The sequence below is a fragment of the Parambassis ranga genome, chromosome 10 (genome assembly GCF_900634625.1).
Source record: "Parambassis ranga chromosome 10, fParRan2.1, whole genome shotgun sequence".
In the NCBI taxonomy this organism is placed as follows: Eukaryota; Metazoa; Chordata; class Actinopteri; family Ambassidae; genus Parambassis; species Parambassis ranga.
The window spans coordinates 12,752,460-12,777,230 of record NC_041031.1 but is presented as its reverse complement, the minus strand read 5'-3'; the positions used below and the strand labels follow the sequence as shown (position 1 = coordinate 12,777,230).

Sequence of the window (24,771 nt, the reverse complement as noted above, 5' to 3'; positions counted from 1 at the left end):
AGGTCTTCTTGCAAAAAACTTCCCGTGGAGAGGACACGGTGGCTTTAAAGTCACCATGCAATAAGACAGACACTTACAGTGGACAGTGGAGTATTAAAAATAATCTGACATGGTCCTTTAGGTACCTATTTACCCACAAAGTCTTTCTTCAACAACCAATATCCATATTGTTTTTGATGAAATACTAATGCAAAACAGCTCCTTTTCTCACAGACTAGAACAAAGGTAAGATCTTTTACACTACAGGGTTAGGTTTAGGGTTAGGGTATACTTTTGATAACTTGGCCCATGACACATGGGAATGGACCGATACAAGCTGATTAAGTGAAGCTGAAAATAAGAAAAATGTCATCATTGATAGTGTTGAGGGCCACTAAGAGGCAGATGAGGAAAATCAAAGAATCATGTTGAAATACAGAGGGCACCAGAAGACTAAAAGCAGCTCCAGTTTTCAGTTTGTGTTTTTTCCTCTGTGATTCCGGTAACGACATCACGACATGAAAAATCAGTCAGTCATTTGGATCATTTTCATGTCCATGGATAGACTGTGGAATCACTGTGTCAGCACTCTTTAATGCTCTTATGTAGAAATGATTTTGATTGACATCCACTTTATGCAGCATTTTCGTTACATGGACAAATCTCTGTGATTTATTGATGACTTGTGACTCCTCTATGGTCACATTACATACGTCATTCACTGTGCTACTCTTTAGCTAGCAGTGTTGTCAACTGTTGTTGTTGAGTGGTTAGGATCTTTCTGGCTGAAACATGAGACATTTTGGATTTATTCTCTCCAACAAACAAATGACCTGGATGAAACTGTGTCTACAAACATCCATCATTTATTACATCCTTCTCTGTGGTTGTATTTTTACAGTCAATCCAGCAGGTGGCACCCTCCTTTTGAAAATAGGGGCAACAATGTGACATTTTTGTATTTCTCTACTGCATGGAGAGTAAAATGTTAAATGAGTCTGGGGTATAGTCTCAAAATATTCTCCTAGAGTCTGTAATTTATGTGTTTTGTTGTCTTTATGTCTTAGCTGTGGCTGCTTGACTCTTAACGTCTCTACAAAATGTGGCCATTTGCTGCAGTTTCTATAACCACTCATGTATCTAATATTATAAAGTGAATACAGTTGACTGTCAACCTGAGTGTATGTCCACATGGGTCCACATAGGCTTTAGAGTGTGCCGGTCAGGTTAAAGGTGACATTTCCAGGTGTCCGCAGCTGCACAGAGCTTGTACAAATTCCAGCAGGATTATTTGATTCAGAATATCGGGGCCCCAAGTTTTTAGATTTACACCTGCAGCTGGAACAAATGTTTTATGACTGACTGTGAAGCTGTGACTGAAGCAGCATGAATTTACTACAGATTTGAAGCGGAAAGCTGGATGCTTCCCCGTCAAGCCCTGCAGGGCGCAGATTTGCTTTTGTGATGCCAGTCCTGTCAGATTCATGAGTAAGCAGGACTAATGCTTTTGTGTGGAGGCCAGAATCATAAGAGAATTACCAAAGCTTAGCTCAAGCCCAAAAAGTAATAAAGCTGACTGTTGTGTGCACACAGGAGGGTTAAGCTGATATAAGATTAATGTACCTATGTGTTCAAAATTACATCCATTTTGCAGGTCTAACAATATGTAATATGTATGTGTATACATGTATATGTATGTTTGTGGAATGTAAAACAAGAGAAAATAAAACTCTAGATTTACTGTATGCTAATGTTAAAGAGGCCTACAGCTCCATAGCTCTCCCTCCCTTGGGCAGATCAGATCATAGCCTAGTCCACCTCAAACCCCAGTATATACCAGCAGTACAGCGGCAGCCGGTGACCACCAAAACTGTACGGAGGTGGACACTGGAAGCCCTGGAGACCCTGCAGGGATGTTTTGAGGTGACTGACTGGGATGTGTTCTGTGACACTCACGGTGAGGATGTAGACACACTCACAGAGTGTTCATCATAGAATATGTTAATTTTTGTACAGATTCTCTAATCCCCACCAGGTCAATACGCTGCTTTCCAAACAATAAACCATGGGTGACAAAGGACATCAAGGCATCACTCAACAGAAAGAAGACAGCCTTCTTGAGTGGAGACAGAGAGGAGATGAGGAGGGCCCAGGCAGAGTTGAAGGAGAAGATTGGAGAGGGCAAGGAGAGCTACAGGAGGAAGCTGGAGATCCAACTTTCCCGGAACAACTTGAGGGAGGTATGGAGTGGCATGCGAACCATCACCGGCCACAATAGGATCTCTGACCAGCTGATGGATGGAGATCTGCAGGAGGCCAACCAGCTGAACCTGTTTTTCAACAGGTTTGATAGTCCACTCCCTGACCACCCTCCCCCTCCCTCTTCCTGTGATGCACCATTAACACCTGTCTATAATAACAATGTACCTCCTCCTCCTCCCCCTCCCCCTAACCATACTAACCAGTCTCACCTCCCAATCAATAACATCACCCTGCCCCCCTTACCCCACCTTCCATTAACTTACTGTCTTAACGTACTGTCTCCATTCCTGTTGACACTCTATACATCGGACTTCAGACACTGCTCACAGTCCTGCCACCTGCAGAAGTTCTCGGATGACTCTGCCATTGTGGGCTGTACCAGCAGAGGTCGGGAGGCGGAGTATATGAGTGTGGTGGACAGCTTTGTGGAGTGGTGCGGACAGAACCACCTGCAGCTGAATGTCACAAAGACAAAAGAGCTGGTGGTGGACTTCAGGAAGCACCAGACACTTCCAAACCCGGTCAGCATCAAGGGTACCAACGTGGACATTGTGGACAGCTACAAATACCTGGGTGTCCACATTGACCACAAACGCAGAGGCAATTTACAGGAAGGGACAAAGTCGCCTGTATCTACTGAGGAGACTCAAATCCTTTAACGTCTGCCAGACCATGCTGCAGATGTTTTACCACTTGGTGGTCTCCAGCGTCATCTTCTATGCTGTAGTGTGCTGGGGCAGCAGGATGAAGACGGCCGACACCAAGAGACTCAACAAGCTCATTAGGAAGGCTGGCTCTGTGCTGGGAGTGGAGCTGGAGTCTGTGGTGGAGGTGACGGAGAGGAGGATACTGAGGAAGCTCCTCAGTATTCGTAACAACACGTCTCACCCTCTGCACGACACACTGCTGTCCTACAGGAGCACATTCAGCGGTAGACTGAGACTACCGAGGAGCAGCACAGAACGCCACAGGAGGTCCTTCCTGCCAGTGGCCATCAGACTGTATATCTCCTCCCCTTTCTGTAGGGAGAAGCGCTAGATAATCATGTCAGGCATCACTGTCATTCCCTCCACTTGTCTATATTTATGTTTACTTAGCACCTTACATCTCCATATTTGTATCCATGTATCATATATTGTGCTCATACTGCGTACTGTACTGTTATTTTGGATTATAGTGACACTTATACTCTGATACTCTGTACTTAACTGCATTTAATGTAACTTGATACCTCTGGCACAAGAATTTCCTTCGGGATTAATAAAGTTTTATCTTATCCTATGTTGACTTCAGGCCATACGGCAGCAGACTTACCATTTGCGTATGTTCCATCTCAGCCTCTAAGTTTTATGTTGTATACAATAGGCAAGCCTAAATAAACTAGCAGGTTTGTGGAGCTGAGTTAATAAGAAAAGTTCAGCAGAGGACAGTGTTAAAACATCTAGGCTATGTTCTTGGTGTTCTTTCAATATTTGTCAGGACAAGAGTATGTAGACAGAGTAACACTGTATGTAAACAGAGTCAAGGAAACTACACAGAGTGCCTTTTTAAACAAAAAATTAGAATTAATATTTTAAAAAAAAGTGGACAAATAAGATAACAGGAAAGAAATTCCTTCTATTATTTAAATAACTTGTGTTACAGTCAATAATGACACAATGTAATCTAGTGATCTAACTCTTGTGTTAGGTTTTACCTATTACCTAATAATAATAATAATGCAAAACCTGTGGGCTTACATAATGGTGTTGTGCTTAGAAGATATTTTTTCTTTTATTCAGTTCAAAGAATTCGTTCTCCTTGAAGGATGAAAGTTTTAGCAAAGGTCTGCTGTTTAGCAGAGCAGTGTGACATTTTAAACTCTCCTGCACTGTGCAGAAATGATCAGCATGTGTGTGTCATTAACCTGCACATCAATAAATTCTACGGTCTTTCTGTCATATAGGTAATTATAACTCGTTAGTCAGCACCTCTTTTAAACTGTTATCCACGACCTCAGTCTCAAGGCCTCACAAAGGAGCAACAGAGTTATTTCTTGGACCATCTCATGACGTTGCTCAGATGTCTCAGTGAAACATGCATTGCAACAAATGAATGTAAGTCAAGCTGCCTTGTGTAAGCGTTTGCTGCTTGTTTGAACATGTCAGTTGATTTAAGAGTTCAGATAAACACAAAGTTGTAGATTCAATTCATTTTCTATTGGTTCACAGGCACAGCTTCATTTGTAGTGAATAACATCTGCATTAAAAGCTGTCCTGTGAATGGAAGGAGTTTTCTCTCCACCCCTCAGCAGTAAAAAGAGAGAGAGAGAGGGAGGGAATTAGTCAAACAGGAGAAGAGGGGGAGTTACTAATGACACTAGAGAGAAAGAATTGTGGAGTCAAACAGGAACAATCCTCAGCAAGGAAGAAAGACTGCAGAGAGAAAGGGGAACGGGTTGAATGAAGGGGTTCAGACTGAAAAAGAACATTTGATGATTTTTTTTTTTAAATCTTATTTTTGTTAGTCAAAAACTCAAGTCTTCATTTCAAGTACTTCCTCTTTGAGTAGACGCCACTCTAAAGTAAGTAAAAAGCTTTCATTTATATTACACACACACTAATGATGCTCTGTGTGGTAATAAGGGTGGTATAGACTGTAATAAACACAGCAGCGGCGGCGTGCAGCAGGAAGACTCACACAGTACTCACACGTGGCATTAAACAGAGACAACATTGACGTGAAGGTGTTCCGGATTAATCCACCGAATGGGGGGAAAATGGCGCAAAGTCTGGCAGTTCACAAAGAAGCGTTCAAAAAAAAAAACACAATTTAAAGAATCTTTAAAGGAGCGAGCTGTTTCGGAAGTGAGTCATGCTGGTACCTCTCAGCGCTGCTTTCATTCAGCAGCAGGCGGTAAAACTCATGCTTTTACTTACTCTGTAATCCTGAACACTCATATAATTAGTCACATTTGTTATAATGAGCCTTAATTAAACTAAGCCCTAACTGCTGTCTGTTTTAGTAAGAAAATCAAAGTGGTTCCAGACGACTTTTTGTCACAACACATACAAACGACACAGCGTGTTGCCTTCATGGACCCCTGCAGAGTCCGAATTTTCACTGAATATAAAAGGTTGTATTTAAATGTCCTGCCTATACTGGGTGTTGGACTGTGTCAGACATATACTTTGTGCAAAGGTGACGATATTTACAGGAATAAATAAATAAAATGACTAGATGACCTATGAATTGATTTCATCAAGTTTAATAGCGGGCCTATATTTAGTTTATTCATTTTAAAGTCAGAAATGGTGAATATTCTCACATTTTTGAGGCTGGGACTTAAAAATTGTTAGTATTTATTTTTTTAAATGCACAACAAGTGTTTACATTATCAATTAGATTACGGGCTTATAAGAGAACGGGATCATTAGTGACTAATCAGATTGCTTTGTTTGTGATTAACAGAAAAAACAAACAAAATGTGAAATTATTAAAAGCAACAAATCCCTTCAGATCTTGGTTAATAATAGCCTTTGGGTGCAAGCCTGGCAGTTTGGTTTTGGTGGAGTTCATGTGTGTTGGGTTTACAGTCTGGACATTTTGGGCAGCAGGTGAACGCGCCTCATCAGACTTGCACCAGAACAGGCTTTTTCAGTGACCGCCCTGCTGTGCTGGTAACCGGACCCAGGCTGAGGTCATGCCCGTGGAGAAACAGCTGCCGGCCGGCCAAGCTTCAGGGGTTGCGTTTTTGGACTCCTCAGGGAGCAGAGGCGCCTAGAGCGAACAGTTTATTTTCTTGGAAACTTGTGAGGATAAAGAGTTTGCCCTGCGGTTCTTTGTGTCCGGCAGGGGTTGGTAAAGGTCAGCAATATCACCACAGGGAAAAAAGAGCAGGGCTGGATGCAAGCAGCAGCAGAAAGACTTGAAAGAAAACAGGACACGTGATGAATTAAATGCAAATGAAATTTTGATAAAGAAACAGTAAATCCAAAATGTATTTCACTGTCCTTCACTATAAATATAAATACTGTGGGCTACTAAAACTCTTCATGGCCATAGCAGTAAGTCATGGCAACATTGCATCAGCTGCTACTCCTCAGGTATTTCAGGAAACAGCTTCCTTATAAGGAACTGCAGTGAAGGCTTCACCTGTTCTTTCACACACACACACACACACTTCACAATGTTATGACAAGGACTCACAACTGTCTGCCAGCACTCTAAACTTGCTTTGATGTTTAACTTGGCAAGTCATTGTTGTGTGTTGAACTTCCTGCATCACAACACTCCTGCTCACTGTAACAACCACGTGCAGTTTCGCAGTTACTGACACACAGCACCAAAACAGGCGGGAAAGAGTCGGAAGACAAATGTATGATAACACACAAAGAGAGGCTGAGGCAGCAGGCGGGTCAGTGTGTTGCACTTGCATCAACCCACATGGTCACATAGCCTTAGCTCAGATACATACAAAGGAGCAACTGATACCACAGACACACACACTGTTTCCGTGACATCAGGCAGCCATGGCTCCCAGTGATGTGTATTATTTACTATGTGTGTTGATACTCGTGATGCAGCCAATACATGTGACAGCAGCCCCTAAACATAGGCCGGAAATGGACTGTGTCCACCCTGTCTGTCCATTCTGGGGTCACTGCACGTGACATTTAGTTCAACAGCTTGGTTTCTATGATATTATTGCTCCTCAAAATAGTTAATAAAGTTTAAAAAGGACATGACCCCTGTCGGTGTTGAAGTGTGGATTTGGAAAGTGTTGACATAGAAAGCATGATGAGGATTAATGAGGCTCAAAGAGAGCAACAGCCACAGCGCCCAGTTTACATGCAGAGAAGCCTGCTGAGAGCTGAATTCATTTAGATAATTAGAAGTTTCCTGCTGGAGTGATGACTGTATTATGGCATAACCCAAAAGACAAGCAGGCTCAACAGCATCATCTTCATCACAGGATGTAAATTAAAGGACTAATGTTAGCAACAAAGCCTCTTTTACGCACAAGTTACAAATATTTGATATTATGACAATTGCAGCTTCATTTAGACACAGATCGTGTTCCTTGCAGTGTGATGGGACATTTTTCTGTTCCTGACCCTTTGTGAACCCTGGACTCCTCTCCTTGTCTTTCCATGTCACTCAAAAGCCTCTACTAACTCTAAATATACTTGTGTTTCGCTGTCGTATCACTGCAACTTAGAGAAGATTGAAGCAAGGCGTCTGGACTTGTAGAGTTTTCTAGAAGACGTTTCGCTGCTCATCCAAGCAGCTTCATCAGTTTTGTTTGGTGGGGAAACATGGTTTATATGTGGTTACAGACCTATGTGGGTGGGTCTGGGTAAAACTTAAAAAAACTTAAAAACAATAGCACTAACTGTTTCCATACTTACCTGTGATGATCTGGCTGACTGGGCCAGGTGTGTCTAACGACTGGCTAACGACTATGAAACTGGTTGACAGCCCTTTGTTCTTGCTGTGAGTATGTGCAAACTTCCTGGGAATGGATGGAATCACTGCATTGTATGTGGTAGAAAGATGATGTCTGAGGCCACCACCTCTGTTAAGGGAAGGTTTTTCCAGCTTAACATAGATGGCTTCCTTGACTCCTCTTTCATACCACCTTTCCTCCCTGTCTAAAATGTGAACATTGTTGTCCTCAACATTGCACATACTCACAGCAAGAACAAAGGGCTGTCAACCAGTTCCCCTCTGGCAGTTTCATAGTCGTTAGCCAGTCGTTAGACACACCTGGCCCAGTCAGCCAGAACATCACAGGTAAGTATGGAAACATTTAGAGCTATTGTTTTTAAGTTTTTTTAAGTTTTACCCAGACCCACCCACATAGGTCTGTAACCACATATAAACCATGTTTCCCCACCAAACAAAACTGATGAAGCTGCTTGGATGAGCAGCGAAACGTCTTCTAGAAAACTCTACAAGTCCAGGCGCCTTGCTTCAATCTTCTCTACGTATGATGACCTGGATGACTGAGAATCTTCATCAACATCACTGCAACTTGTCGAGCTCTGTGTGTGTACTGTAGAGGTTTTCATCATGGGGTGTCGGTTACAAAGAAATCCCCCTTTTCAAAGTCTCTTTTCAGCACAAAAGCAGTTCACTGATGTATGAATAATCCCATTACACACAAGCCTCATGAACACATATCCAGACTGGGGGCACACGTAGAAATAAATCTGTCCAAGTCTAGCCTCTCTCCCTCCTCTTTTCCCTCTGCAACACACACACACACACTCAAGAGATGTCCTCATTAGGAATTGTTGCGGTGTGACTCTATGTTCCCACCACTCCTCATGTTCGCGTTGTTTCTGTGTGTGTGTGTATTCGAGTATATGTGAGATTTTGTCACATTTGTAATGATTGTATTCACTGTGCTGGCCACTAACTGTCCAATGATCCGTCCTTTATGTGCGTCTTTTCCAGTTGACTATGACTAAAATTACATCTTTTTGTTTTTGTGTGTGCATCACCCAGTCACTTTCAACCTGATTGTCCTTGCAAGATAAAACCCAAGCTAAACTGTTGTTTGATTCCATTCAGGCCACCTCTCTGCACTGCTTTGAGGTGGAAACGGCAGTCTTTTATTACGATGCAACACCTTTCTGCTATTGTTTTGGAAACACATTTCCAAAACAATAGCAGAGTGATCCGATGCTCTGCTTTGTTTCCGCTGGTCAAAATCAAGAGTGTAATAGCAGCTTTGTTGGCGGCACGGTGGGTGGATCGTTGAGGACAATGCAGTCTAAGGTGTTGGGATTCAAATTTACAAAACAAGGACACCCCACATGGATACTGCATAGGCATAATTGCACCACAGTCAAGTCTTTCCTTTTCTGGGGTTGAGGAAAACTGATTCACTGATGCTCCCTGATCGCTGAGTTTTAAATAACAGTGGTTGATATACTTTCTACTTGAAGTGCAGTGTTCTTGATTGCATGTTCTGTAAATTGCCAAAAAGGAGTATATTTCATCAGCTGTTTCCTTCATCACACTGTCTCTTTCTGTCTCTCCCACCTCCAACACAGAACAGCAGCGATGGCTCCCTCGCTCCTCCAGGCCTACAGAAGGCGCTGGTGGATGGCAGTAACTGCAGTGATTGAAAACCTGCTGTGTTCGGCTGTGCTGCTGGGCTGGGGTTCCCTGCTCATCATGCTGAAGAGGGAGGGCTTCTACTCTCACCTGTGCACAGGTACAGGTCAGCAGCATGCATGCAAAATGGTCTTTAAAAATAACAGATGTGCTGCATAAAGTTGTGCTTGTCTCTTATTTATGCCACTCACTTGTTCCCGCAGTCAATGACTCAGTGACGATGGTGTCTCTGGGAAACTCCTCCAGTGAAGAGGTAGAGGAGTGGCTCAGCTGTGTGGACCAGGAAGAGATGCTGAATCTGGGCTTCACCATTGGTTCCTTCCTGCTCAGCGCCACAACCCTGCCGCTCGGAATTCTGATGGACCGCTTTGGTCCACGTCCTATTCGGCTAGCGGGAAGGTAATGGTTGTTTCATACACACTGGTGTGTATGAAAGATTTTATCACATGGAGACTGCCTCAAAGTTCCTCTGGGGTTAAAGCAAAATGAAAGCCGATGGATCACATTCTCTCAGTGGGTGGAAGTAGATAACGCCTTTTGTGTGTCAGTCAGTTAATGCAGGTGTGACCTTAGTAGTGAGGCATTCCTTTGTTGAGGGTGTGGAAATATATTGTTTCACATGTGTAATTTTGTTTCTGCCAAGCAGCTTTTGGGCTGGTTGTAGATCATTCATTCATTTGCACTAGGGTTGGGCATCTCTGGCATGAGGCCGATACAGTACGCATCTCAATACACCGCCCAAATCCGATGTATTTAAGACACATATGAATCACCTAACAATGCGATACACAACTTACTCAATCACGATGCACTGCACATTTCAATGAGTTTATTTATTAATGAAATAAAATTGTCAGTAGTCAAATGACTACTGATGACTTCCTCATAGCTGCTTATAAAAGATAACATGTGAACTAGATTCAGCAGTCATATGCTGTTGAAAACAAAAACTAGTCTAAGTCTAGACTACTGGGGCAACTCTTTCAGCTTTCCTCAGTGACTCGGCTATCTCTCATCCTACTTAATCATACAGGGCTTCTCGGAGAAAAGCTTCCCATTTTGTGGAGGTGTTTGAAGCCTTTATTCTCAATAACACTGTAAGGCTGGTTATATTTACAAGTAAACAAGGCTATAGCGTCATTTATTGTCTTTGTACAAACGAAGCTATTAGCCAGCGCAGCATGGAAAAAGCTTTAAATACGTCGCTCACCGCTCTTAGACGTAGTCGCCACATCTGACTCCACGGCTGGGATGTCGGCTTATGGCGGGGGCCTTCACGCTCACACCGTGCCGTCGCTTCAGGTGAATAATAAGTTTGTGGCAGGCTACTCCCAGTGTAGCGTACAGCAGCATGGCACTTTTTGCAAACTGCACCTGACTCGACAAGTTCACCTTTTACATTAAAAAATCCGCTAAACTTTTGATTTAAAATCGACAGGTGAGTAGAACATATTATCTGCATCCGCCATGTTTGTATTAAACATCGCGCCATCGCCCCAACGTAAAATCAGTACGCTCCATGGGCACATACAATAGTATACATCCGCGGTGCACGTTAACGTAACTTAGATCCTATTTAGTCGACCTAAGATGTCCAAAAATTACATTTTATTTGGTTTGTTAAATGTAAAAGTAAATGCAGAATTTACTCTATGATAAAAAAAAGGTAAATTTCTATCATAGAGTGTCTGTGTATTGATACGTATCGGTACCTTGTAGAGCCTTGTAGATCATGCCAATAAGAGTGTCTCACTTTCACTAATTAATATGTGAGCAGTATGGTCTCAGACATCACCAGCAGCTATCTTGTGGTATTTTTAAGCTTTATTTTCATAGATTTTTCAATTAAATGCTACTTTTTTTTCTTTACAGTTCATGTTTTGGTCTGTCTTGTGTTATGATGGCCGCGTCTGCTTACAGCCCTAAAGGTGAGTATGAACGACAACACACAATACACACTAACACATGTGCTTCATATAAATAAAGCGCAAGATCACACACAAGCTTTACAATACAGGTACAAATACATGTTGTGTAGAACGAAAAAATGGTTCCTCTGAGAAAGAAACTTGACTGGTCAGATTGAGGGCGCTGATTAGATTTAAGATAACTACAGGGCTAAGTAACATTCTTCATGTACTGAACAAATGCAAAGGGCAGAGACTGGATAAGTGTGAACACTTTGGGCCAAACACCAAAAAGCTGCACATGTTCTCACATGTGCTTTTTAGAGAGTCTAAATGTAGTAAAACATCACTGTTGCTCAATATGTAACACACACACACACACACACAAACCAGCAGTTTGGTTTGACACAATGAGTACATTTACTCCTTCTGTGTTTCTTGTCACTCTGCAGTCCTGTCAGAGCTCATCTTCTTGGCTCTCTCCCTGAATGGCTTTGGAGGAATCTGCCTGACCTTCACCTCCCTCACGGTGAGACACCAAAATGTGCACTTTTACTTGACAGCTGTCCCATATTATAACACTGTGGAACATTAAATAACTCATAATATGGTGTAAGGTTTTTGCTCCTGGAACAGAAGAGCAGAAAAGTTTTGGTAGCTGTGTCATTGGACCGTCTGTTTGCCTCAGATGAGGGAACAGCTGTGTGTTGTGACCGGGAGCTGTGTTTATTTACGTTCATCCAGGCATGTGTATTTACGTGTGACGTGTGTCAGCTGGTGCCAACATTATTGTGTGTGTTTTTTTGTTGTCACTGAGTCCAATGCTGTGTGTCAGTACAGTGTGTTTCCGTCAGAGCTGCACATGACTTTCCCCCAGATGGAAACTTTCCACCAATAACAGCGTGAGGTTGACCACACACCCTCTAACAAAACCCGGCCCACTTACCTCTATTTAAAATGCTCAAGGACACATTTGACTCTTCTGTCCCCTCTCATGTCCTTCTTCCTGCTCTCTTCAATTTCTTCCCAGCAGTCAGCAGAAAATCAATACACAACTTTTTCAACTCTGTGTGACTGTGCACACATGTGGGTGTACACATTTGTGTTCATGGCACAGAGGGAGATGAAAATGAACCAGATGTTTGAATTACAGAGGTTTGACCTCGTTCTGCGACCTTTTCTCTCTATGTTAGCTGTAGCCTGTAGAGAAGAAGAGCCGAGACGCCCGTCTCTGTGGACTCACTCAGGTTAAATAAATATCATCCATATCCATCATCAGGGAATACTGCTGAGAATGCTGATAGTCAGCTGACATGGCAGTTTGTATGGGAAGAAATTAAATGTCATTCTTATGAAGGATGGGGGAAGGTGATTATTACCAAAACAAGCAGCGCAAAGGATCTAATACACAGCAGGCCTGTTGGCATAATTCATGCTGTGCTGGCAGACTTAAAAACATACACTATATTGAGTGTATCACCATGCAGCAACAGGAACGTATGGCATCACTGTAATACAACAGCTTCCCCGGCTCTCACACACACTGAGAGTCATGTGACTTAGATGCGCTAGTGCCAGTTACAGGAGAGTTTTCCTAAACATGTCACCTGTGTATGCATGACACACTGGAGTTACAGCCACCTGTTGCGTTACCCATGCGTGGTCGTTAAGGTCATGGTGACTCTACCCGTTTTTTTCGCTCACTGGTAAAGTAATGGTTTAGATGCCCCAACGTCACACAGGGCCTGAGATCAAGTCTCACTCCAGCTTTTAACGCCATTTGTCTCCTATTGTGGGACAAATAAAGGTTTTCTTAATTTTAATCTTGCTTTTGCCAGTTAAATACAAAAATTGTGATGTCATGACGACCTCTAATGATTTCTGAGAACAGTCAACTGTCAGCTTCCTCAGCACAGCAACAAGGAAAGTCCTTTCATTCAGTATTTGACCGCTTAATGCTCCTTGTGTTCCAATAATCACACACACACACACACACATGCACAATTAATATTACACACACCTACTTGGGTAATGCTCACCCCTCCCTCATCCCTTTCTCTTTGTTTGTCCCTGCCTGACCTCTGTGCCTCTCGTTCCCTCCCAATGTCCACACTTCTAATGGGTTTACCAGCACTGGCCGACCTCCATGCTGCTGCTGTTGTTGTTGTTGTTGCTGTTCTAGGGGAGTGACTGATGGCAGAGCACAAGGTCCGTCTGACACACAAACATACACGCGCCGTCTTTATTAAAACCATGTGCTCGACTAGAAGTGCTTAAAATTGATTAGCAGACAAGATCATATCTGTTCTTTGTTGTGGAAAGAAGACCGTTATAGCCTCTTACTACCAGTTAAACAGAATGTGTGTCACATGATTTTATATAATGGTAATTTCCACCTACACAAATCAAATAAATTACAACCTAAAAAATGTTGAAACTTTGAGGAAAGTTTGAACATTGTCAATGAACTAACATAACCTACACAGAGGAGGTTACCTCTACTACACTGGCACTGTGTGTTCTTGTGTGCTCATTTTTGTGTGCATAGTTAACTGTTGCAAAGTTTTATCTCCAAAAAATGCGCAGCAGCAGTCCTTGGAAGAGAATGCTATACATAGTAGCACTGTTAGCCTGTGTGTCTACTGTGTTAAACGTATTGATGGAATGGAGACGGACCTGTCTGGTCACATAGTATTGTTTAAAAGAATCTGTGCACCGGTGTTCAGAGAGTCAGAAAACACACTGATGCAAATTTGTTAAGTAAATTAAAGTTGCAGGGAAGTGAGGACTGAAGAGTTGACTACAAAGTGTTGCAGTCTTTGTATTACATAAGTCAGCTGCAGCTGGATCAGAGTGCGGAGCCACCGCTGTGAGGGCTGAGGGGTTGACTTGTCTCTGAACAGTGAGGTGGAAAGAAGAAGCTGGTGCTAATCAGCTCCCTGGGATCTCCACGGAGAGAGGAGCTGCAGCTGCAGCCTGTGAAGATCAGTCAAACTACCTTTTACTTTCCTGAACATGCAGTACGTCCTTACTAATTCTGCATACCTCTTTCATTCTACTTTTTCCCTTTGCACGTGTTCAGCTGAATAAAAATGTCAGTGCTCATTAATCTACTATTTGGCCCGGTCTCTCAGCAATTAAAGTCTTAATTAAAGCTGCAAGCAGCATTGTGGGCCCTCGCACACCTTGCGATCCGCGGGGCCATCGCAGTTTCCTCTCCTATACTCTCCTGTCCTATGCTCTCCTGTCTTCTCATTTCCAGAGACGTAGAACAAAAACATGCGTAAAAGACAAATTTCCTACTGCCAGTAGGTGGCGCTATGACCATGTCATTGTATTAGCATATATATCTGTTCAGACTCGGGTCCACAGCAGTACTGTAAGATTTTGTCCACATTGCATGAAGTATATGGGTAGTACTGCATAAAATAGAGCGAGTTTCTTTGTAATGGCGACTGGTCAACTTTGAGGCCACGCCCCCAACACACCGTAATGCTTTTGAAAGAGTTTTGGAATGCGTCTATTCCCTATGGTGTCCTGAGTGGACACAGTGAATTTCAGCTCAATTGGATGAAGTATGCGAGGCGTGAAAAGTTTTGTAGCAGGGTCACAAATAAGCAAAAAATGGCCACAAAAGTCAAAATAGCGGACTTCCTGTTGGGTGTGGAGGGGGGGTCCAAGAGACTTTTTTGTGCGTCTTGGGGTGATACACATGTGTGCTAATTTTCATGATCCTGTGTCAAACTGGCCAGCGGAGCTACGCGTTAGGGCAAAAACTACAGGGAGCTCATTTGTAATGGCGAATGGTCAACTTTGAGGCCACGCCCCCACCACACCTTCAGACTTTTGTAAGAGTTTTGGAATGCGTCTATTCCCTATAGTGTCCTGAGTGGACACAGTGATTTTTAGCTTGATTGGATGAAGTATGCAAGGCGTGAAAAGTTTTGCAGCAGGGTCACAAATCGCCAAAAATTAACAGAAATTTCAAAATGGCGGACTTGCTGTTGGGTTTGGAGGGGGGGTCCAAGAGACTTTTTTGTGCATCATGGGGTGATACACACGTGTGCCAATTTTCATGACCCTACTCAAAACAGGCCAGGGGGGCAGGCAGAAAAACCTATGAAAACACAACATTTTGTGTAGCCAGTAGGTGGCGCTCTGTCAAAGCCTCAATATTGTTGTATAGATGTGGTTAGGGTCAGACTCTGATCATACATGTGACATTTCGTACAGATCGGACAGAAAACGAAGAAGTTATAGAGACTTCCTTTTTCCTCTGAAATGGTCAAACTTTGAGGCCACGCCCCGGCCACACCGTCAGACTTTTGTAAGAGTTTTGGAATGCGTCTATTCCCTATGGTGTCCTGAGTGGACACGGTGACTTTCAGCTCAATCCCATAAAGTATGTGAGGCGTGAAAAGTTTTGCAGCAGGGTCACACATCGCCAAAAATGGCCACAAAAGGTAAAATGGCGGACTTCCTGTTGGGTTTGGAAGGGGGGTCCAAGAGACTTTTTTGTGCGTCTTGAGGTCATACATATGTGTGCTAATTTTCATAATCCTGTATCAAACTGGCCAGAGGGGCTACGCGTTGGGGGCGCTATAGAGTCATTTTCCTATGTGCGTTTCAAACGTCAGCAAATTTCAAAATTTTTCAGGCGAATGAATTTTTCTACCAAGTTTGGTGAGTTTTTGGGCATGTTAAGGCCCCCAAAAATGCGATGTAAGGGGGGGAAGGAAGAAAAAAAAATTAAAGCTGCAAGCAGCATTGCGGGCCCTCGCGCACCTTGCGATCCGTGGGCTCATCGCAGTCTTCTCTCCTATGCTCGCGTCTCCTATACTCTCCTGTGCTATGCTCTCCTCCTCTCATTTCCACAGATATACAACAAACACATGTTTACAACCAAACTTTCCTGCTACCAGTAGGTGGCGCTATGACCGTATCATCCTATTAGCATATATATCTGTTTAGACTCGGCTCCATGGCAGTACTGTAAGATTTTGTCCACATTGCATAAAGTATATGGGTAGTACTGCATAAAACACAGCGAGTTCCTTTGTAATGGCGAACGGTCAACTTTGAGGCCACTCCCCGCCACACGGTAATACTTTTGAAAGAGTTTTGGAATGCGTCTATTCCCTATGGTGTCCTGAGTGGACACAGTGAATTTCAGCTCAATTGCATGAAGTATGTGAGGCGTGAAAAGTTTTGAAGCAGGGTCACAAATAGGCAAAAAATGGCCACAAAAGTCAAAATGGTGGACTTCCTGTTGGGTTTGGAGGGGGGGTCCAAGAGAGTTTTTTGTGCGTCTTGGGGTGATACACATGTGTGCTAATTCTCATGATCCTGTGTCAAACTGGCCAGCGGGGCTACGCATTAGGGCAATAAATACAGTGAGTTCCTTTGTAATGGCGAATGGTCAAGTTTGAGGCCACGCCCCCGCCACACCGTCAGACTTTTGTAAGAGTTTTTGAATGCGTCTATTCCCTATGGTGTCCTGAGTGGACACAGTGAGTTTTAGCTCATTTGGAGGAAGTATGCGAGGCGTGAAAAGTTTTGTAGGAGGGTCACAAATCGCCAAAAATTAACAGAAATTTCAAAATTGCGGACTTCCTGTTGGGTTTGGAGGGGGGGTCCAAGAGACTTTTTTGTGCATCTTGGGGTGATACACATGTGTACCAATTTTCATGACCCTACTCAAAACAGGCCAGGGGGGCAGGCAGAAAAACCTATGAAAACACAACATTTTGTGTAGCCAGTAGGTGGCGCTCTGTCAAAGCCTCAATATTGTTGTATAGATGTGTTTAGGGTCAGACTCTGATCATACATGTGACATTTCGTACAGATCGGACAGAAAACGAAGAAGTTATAGAGACTTTCTGTGTCCTCAGAAATGGTCAAACTTTGAGGCCACGCCCCGGCCACACCGTAAGACTTTTGTAAGAGTTTTGGAATGCGTCTATTCCCTATGGTGTCCTGAGTGGACACGGCAAATTTCAGCTCGATCCGTTGAAGTATGCGAGGCGTGAAAAGTTTGGCAGCAGGGTCACACATCGCCAAAAATGGCCACAAACCTTCAAATGGCGGACTTCCTGTTGGGTTTGGAGGGGGGGTCCAAGAGACTTTTTTGTGCGTCTTGAGGTGATACATATGTGTGCCAATTTTCATAATCCTGTGTCAAACCGGCCAGAGGGGCTACGCGTTGGGGGCGCTATAGAGCCATTTTTATATGTGCATTTCAAAAGTCAGCAAATTTCAAAATTTTTCGGGCGAATGAATTTTTCTACCAAGTTTGGTGAGTTTTTGGGCATGTTAAGGCCTCCAAAAATGCGATCTCGGAGGGGGAAAAAAAAAAAAAAAAAAAAAAAAAAAAAAAAAAAAAAAAATAATAATCCTAAGGGTTTCAATAGGGCTCTTGCACCATTCGGTGCTCGGGCCCTAAAAAAATGAAAAATAATAATCCTAAGGGTTTCAATAGGGCTCTTGCACCATTCGGTGCTCGGGCCCTAATTAAACTCAGAGCCAAAGTCTTACAACACCCAAGTGAGTGAGCACAGGAGGAGTAGAGCCTGAACTGATTAGTGGTGACAAGCAAACAGCCAAAGCTCCATTTTGGGTGCAACTTTTCTGACACCAGTTGACCCTCATGTGCCACCATGCTTATCACGTGGTGTAGTGCCACTGGCAGCATTAGCATTCAGGGCAGAACATGTATTGCAATGCCCTACACACACAGACATGCACAGTTTACGTTTGAGTTCTATATCATTTCAGACTTGCTGCAGGTTGTTGTTTCTGGTTTCCTATGAGCGAACATTGTGTAGCATCTCACATGGCTGGGATTTCTTTGCTTTAACATTAGTAAGAGATGTAAACTCCTCTGTGTGCTCAGAGGGCCCTGCTGCATACATTCCTCCAGCCTCCACAGTCAAGTGAGTGCAACGTTGCAGATTGCATAGAGGCCATGGAGGGACGTGAAGTATACCGATTCTCAGAAGCACTGAATGAGGACGGGTGTTCTCTAGGATGTTTTTCTCATCTGCCCTAAGACAGTCGGTCTCTCTGTCCCCCAACATCCTCAGGAAAACTTTTTTTTCCTGTTTACCTGCTAACCTCTGAGCGTCGGCCCTCCAAATGTCCTCGTGCTTACCCATGCAACTCATACACTAGACTGCCAACCACAAACTGTCATGATATTGTAATCTTAGGAGAGCAGCCAACCTACACACACACACACACACACACAAAAGCACATGTCTAACCCACACCTTGCCTTTCAATGCGGGGCTATGCAGTTCTTGGAATTCCTTTTTCTGGCAATATTTCATTTCATAGTTATAGAACACAGTGTTTCTCTTTACAATTGTGAAGCACACCCTTATGACGACAAGGCTACTGACATAATTAATTCATTGTCCCAGACTAATTAGATTCCTGTTACACTTGAAGCCGGTTATTACTGAATTTTTATATTAACAATGCTTCACATGATTTTTTTTTTGCATTGTGAGCAATTTGAAGTTATGGGTCCACAGAGGTTAATCACCAGACTTACCTTGTTTTTTCCGGCCCACAACTTCATGGTTTTGGTTCTCACCATTCTCACTGTGCGGTCATAGTGTTATTTTAAAAGGGCGTTTTTAAAACAAAACGTTTTCTAACAATTTTTTATGCACATTGGGCGTGACAGTGTCCTGAACCTGATGTTCCGCTTGGAGTGATGATGTCGCGGGACACAGGAAGCGTTGCAAATTAATCGAACAATAGGTTCCTGCACACGTATGTATGAAGAGGTACACATGGTAAAATGAAGAAATGAATGCTGCTTAGCATAGACCACAAGGTCAGCGACCTTGTAGTATTTTGCAATCTATGTTGAATTATCCCCAGATAGTCATGGCTAATGTCTTTCATTGCTCCATTGACATTGCCACAAGTTATTTTACAAGGCTATTGTGGAGGTTATGTGGCCATAGTGTTATTTTATAATCAATTTAATAAAAGACCAAATTACATGATAAACACAATTTACTCACCACATACCAAAATAAACCAAACCAAAACAAAATTCAAAAAACCTATACCTGTCTCCTGGATTTCCATTCAAAAAAGCCCTGACACAGCGGTGAACTCTGACACATTGTGAAGATTAGGTGTTGCTGGCAGAAGTTTGGAAAACCGTGGTCGGCACTGAGGGAGAATAGTCAGCTTGTCATGCAGCACACCCAAAATCCCACACATGTGATTTTATAATCGTGATTGACCCATTTAAAACTCTAATGAAGGGACACTGAGTGTGCTGCCAGCACAATAGGTGATTGTAATGTTTGCTAAGCTACTTATTACTGTAAATAGGTCGACCTAATGTATGATGTGCTGGTGCTTAGTGCCCGCTACCTTGTCCCTTTTGTCGTGTGTCATGCGTGCCCCTGTGCCGGGTTCAAATAACCCGGTGAAGTTCACCAGGAGCTGGCTGTAGATCAGCTTGCACACTTTTAATCCCTGCCCTGGGAATTTTGTTGAAATTGCAGGTATAAAGGCCATAGAGTGAGTCTAAGTATAGCTTAGTCTGGTTTGAACTGTGGGGCCAGGACCCAAACTGGGTCATGCCTGTGTTTCGCATGACATGGAAACTAATATATGTTTAATGAGTCTGTTCTTAGACCAGTGTTGATAGCTGTAAAGACTTCAGTCTAGTTTATCACAAAGCAACTGCCTGCCCCCTGCTGGCAAACTAACATAGTGCAGCAGTGCTGAACCACAGCTCAGGATGGTGCCAGTGTAAAACACACAAGCTTAAGGTATGTCACCTTGTAAGTGTGATGTATAAATATGTGTTTTGTGTCTCTATTAATCTGTGTGTGCAGCTCCCCAACATGTTTGGCGCTCTGAGCTCCACCGTCATGTCTCTGATGATCGGCTCATACGCCTCCTCTGCAGTCACCTTCCCTGGAGTCAAGGTAAATTACAAAACCACATTATTATTACACGCTTTGTGTGTTTTATGAGTTTTTAACCGTGTGGTCTCTTTGAGAGACAAACAGTGTTATAAAGAATAATTGGCCAGGAGCAACCAGTAAATGCTAATGCTGCTCTGCATCTGCTGTTCACCATAAATCCTTTACAAGGTGATAATATGTCAGTGGTTGTAATGATAGCACCACGTTGTAATGAAACATCACACATTCTCTGAAAATTACCATACAAATGTTTTTTCTCGCTCTGTTTCTTCTTCCTAGCTCGTCTACGATCAAGGCGTGTCCTTCCAGGTGATCATGTGGATGTGGGCGGGTCTTGCAGGTTTTGTCTTTTTCAACTGTTTCCTGAACTGGCCTGTAGAGGGCTTCCCAACACCTGATGAGGTGGACTACAGGTTAGTACGACTGCCATGCTGTTGGTTTATATTTTTACAAAAATGTTTATTGAAAGCAGCACAGTCCTCATTCCAAACCACCTGTGTGTGTGTATAACAGTAAGATCCTCACAAGGAAAGAGCCGCCTTCATCTGACGGGAAGACTGTGGTTGAGAGACTGAGCGAGAAGAACGGGGACATCCGACACTCCGCAGAGAAGCTCCCTAATGGATCTGAACCTGCACCCAGTAAGTCAACAAAGACTCAACACTCTGTCACTGGAGGCTTTTTGGTTTCCATTTGTAATATGAAGGCAAGCAAACTACACGACACAATTATCAAACACACCATAAACAGAGACTGATTTAAAACTGGCCCTGAACTCCTTTCACATGCAAAACTAAAACGCTCTCCTCCCCTCTCAGATGCTGTTCCCTTTCGCCAGTCCGTCTTCTCTCCCATCTTCCTGTGGAGTCTGATCACAATGGGAATGACCCAGTTGAGGATCATCTTTTATATGGGGGCGATGAACAAGATGCTGGAATTCTTGGTTACACATGGTGACGAGCACCGTAAGTGTTCAATCTTCTCCCACATTTTAAATTCAAACATTAGAACTGACAGAATGAATCCTGTGTTGTATTTCAGCATCTGACCAACAGGTGATCGAAGCAGAAGAGAAAGGTGAGTACTCATAATACGGTTTTACATTTATACACTTGGTGTGAATTGGCATCAGCATGTCTTAATTTAATATCATTATCTTTCAGTGAGTTTCTACTCATCCATCTTTGGCACACTGCAGCTGCTGTGTCTGGTCACATGTCCTCTGATTGGCTATATCATGGACTGGAAGATGAAGGAGTGCGAGGATGAGAAGCCCGTCCCCCCTGGCACAGAGCAGAGGTACGTGTGGTAACACATGTGGGCACAGTGGTGCTGTTTACTGGGTTAATAACATACCTACAATCATCACCATCAGGCTGACGAGTGGACCAAAAAGAGACCGTAAGATCCAGAAGGTGACCAACGCAATGAGAGCCTTCATCTTCACCAACATGCTGCTGATCATCTTTGGAACCTGCTGCCTCATAGACAATCTACCTCTACAGGTAACACACACACACAAACTTTATGCCAGCCAGACAACAGTGAAAGAAGAATAAATACTTAGATACATATATTTACATGTTTCTTTTCTGTTTTCCCCGCCTTAGATCTTGACCTTCATCCTCCACACGGTAGTCCGAGGTTTCATCCACTCCTGCTGTGGAGGTCTTTACGCTGCTGTGTGAGTGTCACAAGCTCTCATTACAATAAGATCTGGTTTCCAGTCCAATAATAAGATAATTGACATTCAACATAATAACTATACAATCTGGCAATGACCTCTTTTCTGACCCATTTAAACTTATTTCCTAACACCATATAAACACCAAACACAAAGCAGCACTTTACAGTGTGATAAAAGCAACCAGATGTGGATACTGCAGTATAAGTGTTCACAAATCCTAGCAACCACTCAACATATCTAGAGGTCACCTCCAACAGTATGATATAATCAGATGTAATGAGTGCTTACAGATTAACCCATTGCTCAGTGTTTTGAAACTCTAACAACTTTTTCCCCCACAGCTACCCATCCAACCACTTTGGCACACTGACGGGTCTCCAGTCCATGATCAGCGCTGTGGTGGCACTGCTGCAGCAGCCACTCTTCATCGCCATGGTCGGACCGATGAAAGGAGACCCCTACTGGGTGAAGAAACTCACTCATCTCTGCATGCCTGCACACTTTGCACTGAGACAGACATAAGCAGCCTCTCAGCACTGCCGTTTAAACAGCCACTGTTTGATTTTTGTATCCTGAGATGTCAAGAGTTTTAATGTAAATGCACTAACTGTACGGTCCACTTCTGTCTTCCATCTGTCCTTTAGATCAACCTCGGCCTAATGATCTTCTCTTTAGGCGGGTTTCTACTGCCAGCCTACCTGTTCTACCACCGTAGACAACTGCTGAAGGAAAAGGAGGCCAGAGACAAGCAAGCCGCCGATCAGGAGATGCAGGCGCTTAACCACACCGAGGCTAACGGCTACAAACCCCACAGCAACGGCTCCACCGCTCTGGAGGTTTAGACTGCATCAATGCAGAGGTTTTGGGGGGATTTATTTTTGTATGTGCCTTTAAAATGAGCATCAGCAATCAATTTAGAATTATGTTAATATTCCATGTTTTTATGGTTTTTGTTGTATTATTGCTGATGCCAGATTTGCTCATCACGAACCACAACAACACACAAATCGGATCCTCATTCAGAACTTTTTGTTCTGTCTGATTTAGGAAGATATGTGTCATCATCATTTGTATATTTATGTCACTTGAGGTTAAAGAAAAGGTGCCAAATTAGTGTGATTTAAAGCCATAGATTTCACAGATATTACTGTACTTGAAACACTATTCTGATAGTTTTCAAAGAATTCTGATTATTATCACAGTACCATATGCTGACACCAAAGACCTGCTTGAATAGGACAGTTATAAAGTGTATATGAGTACTCAACCCATACACAAGGCACACTGCAATATAAGGCGCACGGCCGACTTTTAGGTGCGCCTTATGGTCGTGAAAATACAGTAAGTAAACTTTGGTTAATTGTGCTGTTTCTACTGTTATCCCTAAGCAAAAGCTATACACATATATATCTATACAACAGTATTTTATGCACAGACATATGACTTAAATAAATATGATAATACTACTAATGCCCAGCTATTCACATGCAAACATATGCTGGTTGTAGAGACATCACATCTACCTCCTCTTTTTCTGTTTTCTTTTTTTTATTGTACTGTCTCTCTGCAACCAACTCCTTCCACCATTGCTCAGTCCCACAGTGGGAAATAGAAATGATTTGAATTCAAGCAGCCTTTGTAAAAAGATGTGATCACTTATTCTGTGTCTCCTTGTGAATTCAGAGGTGAATTTCATTCAGCCTGGAATTGTTTTATAATAGGAAAACGTTTTCATGAGGAGATTTCACAAAGAATAATGATGTTTTTTGTAAATTCTGACAGTGTTGCTGCTTTATGCACAGAAATGAACTAGTGCGTGTATAAACTATGTGTTAGGTGTCTTTTTATACTCTTGCTGCAGTAGCGTTAAACAAAGGGAAACGTATGTTATCTTGTAGCGGGCTGATGAATGAAGCTCAGATGATTTACTGTGTGTGTATCTTGCTTCTTGGCTTTTTTTTGTCATTGTATTGATACAGGACTAAGCAAACCTCCACTGTTTTTGTATATAGAAGTGAGGTGTAGCTTGTATTTTATGACATATTATACTTGCTTTACTGTATATGGGTGTGTACAGTGTATTAACTGACGACTAAGGAGTGACTAGCAGTGGTAATTTTTTTCAACAGAAAGGTGTCTGCAGTGTTTGACCTCTGTATTTCAGCCAGCTGCAGGTTCAAATAGATAAAAAAGGTCTTCCAAAGCAACGTATGTTTTGTATGTACACTGCGACAGCATCACATAAGATTTATGAAATCCATTGTAATGTATATTCTACTCCTACCATTTCAGTGCCTGGAGAGGTTTTCAGTAGCCTTTTTCCTCATGTATGTATTTCTTCATATATGAAAAAGCTTCTTGAATCTTTGCACTCTCGCTTTGAAGGAGATTTGTTTCAACTGTGTGCCTTTGCTGCCGTCTTGGTTTTATAGCAAAAGAAGTGAAAAGCCTCTGCCAAACATCTTTCTCTGTGAACCAAAGCCATCGATGGGGACTGTGATGGTAGTCTATAGTTCAGCACTTTTTCCAAAGGGGCACATACATAGGAGCAAAAACAAACTATGCATTAGTCGTGCAGGTTTTTTTTTGTTTGGTTGAATGTCACAGTTGTTGATTCAACCCAATTCAATGAAATCAACACCTCTGACAGTCTACACATGTGAAAAACATTGTTTATGTGTTTTAACACTGTATCATCTGCTGTGGTTATCACATTGTCCCTTTTTTCTCATTGAGGTTGAAGTGTTGGTATGTCTTTCTTATTATTGTACATCCTTTTTTCCTGCCTTTGCTCAATAAATATCCTGCATGTGCATTTAATAAACAAACAAGTGTATGGATAATAGGTGATTACGTGTGGTGTTTTCAC

At 42.7% G+C, this 24,771-nt stretch overlaps 1 protein-coding gene across 2 annotated transcripts; it reads left to right on the top strand.

Annotated features, from left to right (window-relative positions):
- Nucleotides 1-4,581: 4,581 nt before the first annotated feature.
- On the top strand, nucleotides 4,582-24,745 carry slc43a1a (solute carrier family 43 member 1a). 2 transcript variants are annotated; one of them, XM_028416510.1, is made up of 15 exons: nucleotides 4,582-4,804; nucleotides 9,285-9,448; nucleotides 9,552-9,747; nucleotides 11,221-11,276; nucleotides 11,708-11,784; nucleotides 20,123-20,215; nucleotides 20,495-20,628; nucleotides 20,729-20,856; nucleotides 21,034-21,180; nucleotides 21,257-21,292; nucleotides 21,379-21,514; nucleotides 21,591-21,720; nucleotides 21,826-21,899; nucleotides 22,244-22,367; nucleotides 22,547-24,745. In XM_028416510.1, exons 2-15 carry the CDS (start codon nucleotides 9,295-9,297, stop codon nucleotides 22,742-22,744), a joined length of 1,683 nt encoding a protein of 560 aa, XP_028272311.1. In that variant the 5' UTR covers nucleotides 4,582-4,804; nucleotides 9,285-9,294; the 3' UTR covers nucleotides 22,745-24,745. The 2 variants fall into 2 exon arrangements, with proteins under 2 accessions (XP_028272311.1, XP_028272310.1); XM_028416509.1 differs by having other exon boundaries at nucleotides 9,285-9,454.
- The last annotated feature ends 26 nt before the right edge of the window (nucleotides 24,746-24,771 follow it).